The sequence below is a fragment of the Cariama cristata genome, unplaced genomic scaffold, assembly GCF_000690535.1.
Source record: "Cariama cristata isolate BGI_N322 unplaced genomic scaffold, ASM69053v1 scaffold36447, whole genome shotgun sequence".
Taxonomy (NCBI): Eukaryota; Metazoa; Chordata; class Aves; order Cariamiformes; family Cariamidae; genus Cariama; species Cariama cristata.
The window spans coordinates 43,342-50,924 of NW_009629016.1; the positions used below are offsets into that span (position 1 = coordinate 43,342).

Sequence of the window (7,583 nt, forward strand, 5' to 3'; positions counted from 1 at the left end):
TAACACTATGTAAACAGATCCGTTAGATCTGTTAGGTCAAGTATTACCTTATGGACAAGTACTTCCTCTCAAAGGAGAGAGGTGCAAACATTAACGAGTGGTTGGTCTACTCCATCAGACCAGTACAAAGTACTGTCCTTCAGCAACGGAGGGATTACGAGGATTACCACCATTTTACAGAAGGGCTGAGGTAAGGCATATGATTGTTCTGGGACTCAGCAGCCCTCTAAAGCAGGGATAAGGCATAGAATAAGTACTTGAAAAACATGAAATTTATCCATCTCACCCACTTGGAAGCTTACAGCAGGTAGAAGTGACCAGCAGACGGTAGCAAACCAAATACAGGAAGGCTAAAATACCAAGACTGAGAAGCTGGGAAGGATGCTCAGATGTATAGATGCATTCACCTTAGAAACTAAGGAACAAGAGATGTTGACACTGGAAATGTGACAGAGAAAGGCACTGAACTGAGCTCTTGCTAAGTGGGAGGAAGATTAAGAATTTCATTATGGCAAAGATTCCCTATACTCTTACCACAGACTGCTCTTGCATCCAAGCTGAAGTTTGCTTTAGCCTGCCAGGGTAAAATGAATGAATTCTGACTCATCTACACAGAAATGGGGAAGATGATTCTAGTTATGGAGAGCATTCTTCCAAAAGGCCTAAATATGCCAGCAACACCTTCTATTTCCCACACAGTCTCTTAGGAGAAGTCACACTTTTACAGTTCAGCTCAAATTCTTTTGCCGAATTTGAGTAGACGAGTTTATACCCTGTTACTAGTATGATCTTAAATACAGTCTGAACCTCCTGGCATGGAAAAACGGAGAGTCTTCTTGACTTCTGAAGCTTTCCTGCATGGCTTATTATATTTTATCCAAAAAGCAGGGCACAGCTGGCTACTAGGTGAGATTCTAAAGCAAGACGTTCAAGTTCTATCGCTAGCTTTGCTACTGTCTTCATAACATTACAGAAGATGCTTCTCCATGCTTCAGTTTCCACATGTGTGTCAAACAGATTTTGTGGAGTTTTGTTGTAGAGTTTGATGTTCATGAAATTGCACTGAGAAGTGCAATTGAGTTTTCCTCCTCTATTTGGAGCTTTCTGTCAGGCAGTTACCAGGCACAAGCAAAGTCACCATGTTCACAAACACCTGCTGCTGAGGCAGGAGAACTAAAAAGCATCTACCTAGATTTTTGAGGACAGGACCTCACACTTGACAGTATGCTTCTAATGTTGCATGTATTTAGAAGGAGAACAAATTGGAGCAGCATATAGCTATTGCCCCAATGCTCTTTCTTGGACAACTAACTCATGGTGGATGAAGACTGGCATACAACATTTGTTGCTCAAACTGAAGCACATCTTGATTCTGCAGAGATAGAAAGCCGACAGTGGGACTGCAGCCATCTGCTGGAAACTTTTAGACATTTTAATATAGCCCCACTTTCCCAGCAGCTGCCCTAATTGTACATGGTGTGAGATTCAATGCAAATGGGCACCCAAGGATAACTGTAGTTTGCTACAGCTTATAAAGTTTTAGCAAGTCCCTCTATGCATACGCCAAGCTGTACTGTTCTTTTCCTTGATAAGACATTAACGAACACATAGAAGCCCCCTGCTAGCTTGGGAGGAGGGTAGCATGGAGAAATAAAGAGAAACTTCAGAGTTAAACAATCCCTGTGTGTTTCTCCTTCTTTAAGGACATCACAATCTATCAGACAGATCCTTGTCATGTTGATCTTTCTTAGAAAGTGTCCTTCCCTGAAAATGCCCTGCTTACCATTTTAACATTTTCAAAGTCTTTCTCTCTTCTGGGTTATTTTTTGATGCAACTGACCTGCTGAAAGAAAAGAAACCCAGAAGAGCAGTGGTGACTAGCCTGCTACTGCACCCAGAGGAACACTTTTTGGTGGGGGAGCTGGAGGGGAGAAGAGGAGGACCGGGCAGATGCAGAGAACTTAGCTACAATTCTTCAATTCTTTCATATCTAAAGAGGACAGCAATCTCTGTTCTATCAGACCACGCGGTTCGTGCTTTAAATGGTACTTGCTGCTAGCTTGCTTTCCCTGTCTCTGTCTCCCTACCTTTGAAGCAGACTGGACAGCTTCCTCAAGCTGGCGTTATCACTCCCTCTAACCACTCTTGGCAGGCAATCTAATTCCCCCTGAAAAGGTCACCGCCATTTTAACTGCCTTTCAATCACATTAAGCACGCTGCCGCTCGTGCTCAGAGCACTGCGCCTGCAGCTCTCCTGACTGAGGTGCAATCGATAAACTGACATCCCGTCCCCCCACCCGATCTCCCCAACCACCCCACCCGCCACTCGCCTCCTGCCCCTCTCCTGGACAAGCCACCTTCCTGAACAGACAGCAAGAGACCAAGTGACAAAATCGTCTCCTCAAATCCGAAGCAGCAGAAGGGAGCTGCTAACCTGGCATTTACTAATCTTTGTCCCATCTGCTAAGAAACAGAAGGGTGCAAGCATCCCCCCTCGTCTTCCCCAGACGTACAGAGGCAGCAACTTCACAGGACAGTTTGCTTAGGCACTGGTCCAGACACCTTTGAAGCTGTGTTACAAAGAACAAGCCTCCCTCAAGCTTCCCTCAATGCAATCATTACCGTTATCTCTCCCCCCGCGCTTCTTTTTTTTTGCAGTTACGAGTTATGTGTTCCACCCATCGATCCCTGTGTAAGACACTGTTTTAAGTCCTCTTGCCTTTTGACTGTGCTAAGCCGTTTAAGAGATGACAGCAGCTTCTATCAGTGCGAAGCTGATGTGATTCTTTTCAGATAAAGCACTTTTTTTTTTTTCACTCCCCCCTCCCTTTCCCTTCTTTCAAGTAAGAGACATACACACAAGAAGAGACACTGAATGTTTCAAAGAAAAAAAAAACCTTTTGAACTTCCCTCAGGAATTCTTTAAAGGGATAACCTTACAGTGTAAACACTGAGGGTAAGGTGCATCCATTCTGGAGAGGAACAGAAGAATTGCTACAAATATGTTGAGCGTTAAAAAAAAAAAAACACACAGAGGGAGCCACTTGATGCTTTCACTTGCAAAGCCTTGTTGGCTTCCTAAACACAGAAACTCATTAGACAAATATGGCATGAAATAATCCTCTGCAACAAAGAGCTTCAGAGAAGGATGATTCAGAGATGCGGGTATAGATGGTTACTGAACGCTAAGGTATTTCAAGAGAAATTTTAGTCTTGTGACACTGTACTGGGATAGGGAAATATTTGATTATTATATCTGCATAGCTTTTCACTTTGAAGCATGAACTTGATTTAAACAGCGCTTGGTATTTCATGCTGGTAGCCTTCTGCACCTATCCCAAGCAGAAGCAAGAGCTCTCCTACTACAAACCCCTACTTCAAGCAGGACCTCTGCTGAAACAAAGTGGTTCCAAATCCTATATAACTGCCAATAATCTTTGTTTACACTCTGCATTTTTCCAGTTTTGGGCAAGCCAATTAAGCGATAGCAAATGATGCTTTAAGAAGCCAGGAGGACTGCTAGAAGTACCAAATATTTCCTGACTGAATGCCTTCACCAAACCCAACAGCTTAAGAGACTACATACTGATCCCTGCACTTCTCAGTTACATCATATTCCTACTTGCTGCCATCTCCTGTTCTTTCCACCTGCTGCCTCAAGTATGCCAAGCCATGGTAAGCAAGGTGGCGTGCTTTGGCTCTGCTGCACTAGACTTGACTGGGGATTTTCAGCCGTAACACCAACAGAGAAGACAAAAAATTTCCACCTTCTAAGACAGTCCCTCAGGTGAGAGAAGCACGTCTTCCCTGCAAGTGCTTTGGAAATAAGAAAGCATCATCTGAGGAACCACACAAGTGAGAGTTTCAGTCTGTGATCGCTCTTAAGTATTAGACCACCTGCCAGAAAAGCTGAGCAGGGCTGATCATTTCCCTGACCTTTCTGTTTTGAAGAAGAAAAACCCCCAAGATCTCCCAACCTTACTCCACCTGAGAACTTGGCAGGATCTTTCATACAACTAGCAAAGAGTTTTCCTTGCTTTGAGAGTAATATGAATTTTGTCCATTAACCAAAAATGATAAACAGAAGACACCAGGACCCATGTTAAGTCTGAGTCACTTCTGTAACGCTGCCCAATGGTCTGACTGACTCATGCAATACATGCTGGCCACAGTGTCCTGCTCCCCCTTCACCCAGCTGTGACATCTCCCCAGAGCAACACACCATTAAAACCTGAAATTAATGAGACCCATGGCCATCTATTTTCCCTTCCGGTTTTATGTCTTTCCCCATGTCATCTCTTTAGACACTGGTGACATCCCTGTAGCCTGGCAAAGGCTGTCTGGCATTATAAAAGGCCTTCGATTTCCACATCACTGCTACTTCTCAGCAAAGGGAACAGAGCCAAACACAAAGCCTCAGGTGATGGGGGTTAATGAGGGCCCTGCCAACTCCAGACAAAGCAGTTTTAAGCATTGGAAAGAATCTCCAAAACGTTGTGCTGTGCTTCAGGGCTGTAAATTAAGAATTCTGTCCCCAAAACAAGGCAAGAGCCAACACTGGCAGAGAAAGGAAAAAGACAGTCACCTTAAGGTTACCTGAGAGTGCACAAAGAAGGCCTGACTGATGGGAGACCTCTGAATGCCAGCAGCCAGAGACAATACGAGAACCACAAAAAGGAGCATGAAAAAGTGTAACTTGCTTAAAAAGAAATACAATCAGCCAACTATGGGAGATTGTTCCAGCTTTGCTTTGGCTTCCCAAATTTTACAGAAACTTCTTGCATAGAGGCGGCAGGTACCCTGCAGATATTATCCAGTCATCCAAAAATACTAGGTAGAAAGTTGGTGGCAAAAAGCTCCCCTGTTTAGGGAAGATGACACCTCTCCAGAGTAGCATGGCAGCTGCTGAATCGAATCCAGCTGCCAGCAGAAGTGTCCTCCAGAGGAGAAAGGGCAGGGAGAAATGCATGCACTAGAAACCTCCCAGCCGCTCAGGTGGAGCCACTTCTTCAGCAGTGGCTCTGCCACCAAAAGCTGCACAGGGAGGATGTTCCTCACTACAAATGCTACAGGCAGGTTCCCGTGGTTGCTAGCTGATCCACAGGCACTTTTCACCCACCACCACAAAGGGAAGGAGTCTAATCCAAAAGCCTTCCCATCAGGGTAATTATGGTGAGTTTTAGAACTGCATCTAGTTGTGCTCTACTCTTCTCCTAGTCTTCCGATACACTCTCGGAGGTGTCATGAAGGTCTCAAAAAGGAAAGATGGAACCCATACTTCCTGACAGAAGCAAGGCTATTTCTAAGTATGAAATACAGTAGTACCTGTCCACGCATGTACAGCCATCTAGCAGAGGTTACAGCCCTGACTGATGCTACAATCTATCTAACTTCTGGTGGAGGAAAGTAGTTGATCTATGTAACGCAAACTAACACACTTGAGACTTCCTTAAACTAAGGGAGAAAATGCAACAAGGAGCAAGTACTTTGTATTTGCACAGCCTAATCACATCAGTTACACACATTTTGTCCACCTGAAGCCTCATTTGAAAGATGGTCTCCATATGACTGAAGCAATATGAAAGATTCAGATCACACTTCAGTGACTTAACTCAAAAACAGCCATGAATGTTAACCAGGTGGAGACAGCACAATGTCCACACCAAAGGAAGCAGAAGATTGTGCTCTCCTCAAATTTAGATATTCGCTGTGGGTGAAGGAAGAAACTATACATGCACAAAAAATGGCAGAAATGAACAGATTAGCTTTTTCTAATTAGGACTAGCAGTGACAACAATAGAGGCACACAGACATCCCATGATTCCCCGCTACAGATGGTAGTGACTATACTACATAAACATAGTCTAAGGTCCTGCATGGTCTCATCAGACCTCTACCTGGAATCATGGACAGACGCAACTCTCCATGCAGGCATCAAAAAAAAATTAAGGTAGGTAAGGCTACAGACACACAAAGTGACAGTGTGAGCTTCACTGGGTAGCCTTTAAAACCCAAAGAAGCTGCCCCATAACCTCTGTGCTCCTGATCATCTGCTCTGCTACAACCCAGCAACAATTTAATTTGAGAGGAAGGTAAGAGCAGATCAGGAGTGCCAGGTTGCCACTGAGCACACGGCTAGCTTTTAAGTCCAACTCCCTTATGTAGCAGCCTTTTCCCTTGAGATACTTTAAATTAAAATCCAAGCTGATATAGGAAGAGATCACATCCCATCCTCTTTATTGAACGGAGGGAGCCAGCACTCCTCTTCTCATTAGGCATGCGCTACGTGGATTGCTTACGAGAGACTCTCCTTAGTGCCAGAGGTTCATGCCAACGAACAGTTTAGTAAATCCTCCTCTTCGAGGCCAAAGGGCTGAGTGTAAGAAAGGGGCCAGGATTCTAGCTAAAATTACATTCACCAATAAAGCTCACAAGAGGTCAAATTTTGCCATAACTCACTCTCTCCTCCGTAACTGATCTCCCCGTCACTGGGGAAGGAGCAAAAAAAGGAGGAAAAATAAAATGTGTTTGCCTAGGAGCCCTAAGGGCTTGCAGTGCTGGAGGTGCAGAGCAGGTTCCTGGATTCTCATTTATCAATCTTAAAAGGGATGGAGTGATAAATGCACAACTGGCCCTTTAATATTTTATGCAGGTGCTAAAGCGACTTAGCTGTCACCTTCAATACATCACCAGAGGCCGATACACCAGCTTTCGTCACTCCAGGCTGGGAATTTTTACTATTTCATTTCTATTTCCCTCTCTTCACATATTTCCACGTATTTCTTACTATGTGTAACATATAAGAACCTATTTTCCCCAAACGATCTCCCCACTCTACCCATTCCTACTCATTCCCTCTTCAGCCACGTTTTTCAAGCAAGAAATAATGCCATGCTTTTGTTCAAGATTTGCACAAATTTTGACTCTCATCACTCGAGAGACAGAAAGCTGAAATCACTTTACATTCTGCCAAAGGCTGAAGGTCCCGCCTTTTGTGAAAGGCAAATGTCCAGGTCCCTCCCTTTAAAGATAGGCAATTACCAACTTCCACAGCAGAACGATTTACAAGGGCCCCCAAAACCCTGGCGCACCTCGAAATCCTCCCTCCAGGAGAGTAGTAGCCCGTATCCTCTTCTGCCCGCACCATTCGTACTCTTCAAAGCGGTTGCCGTTCTCGTTCTCGATGTCCACAGAGTCATCCTCAGTCATGCATGAACCTTCTCTCTGCACAGGGTAAAGCAGGGGCAGAGCATTGAGACACATGAAATAGCTCTTTGGGGTTAATAACTCACAGTGGGATGGAGGAGAAAAGCTGGACTGTTCCCAGGACAGCTATGTATAAAGCAGACAGCAGCATCTACTCCTGCCCCCATTACCAGTGATCTAAGTCTAGAAGTACATGGGTGCTGGAAGAACTTGACAACCTTAAGATCAAAATAAATTGCAAAGTTCATAATTTTTTACACATGGAAATTTAAGCTCTGGTTCCTACAACAATGCTAGTGTGCATTTCAACATGCATTCCCCTGCCTTGCATGCACAATTTCCCTATCATGTAAACCACAGATTCCTTTGACACCCAG

General features: G+C 44.4%; 1 protein-coding gene across 2 annotated transcripts in view; it reads right to left on the minus strand.

Annotated features, from left to right (window-relative positions):
- RNF220 (ring finger protein 220) overlaps positions 1-7,583 on the minus strand; it is a 49,334-nt gene that overhangs the window by 40,935 nt on the left and 816 nt on the right. For both annotated transcript variants that reach the window (XM_009705016.1, XM_009705015.1), the window contains exon 2: positions 7,092-7,224. In XM_009705016.1, the coding sequence (XP_009703318.1) occupies positions 7,092-7,224 (133 nt within the window). The remainder of the gene's footprint in view (positions 1-7,091; positions 7,225-7,583) is intronic.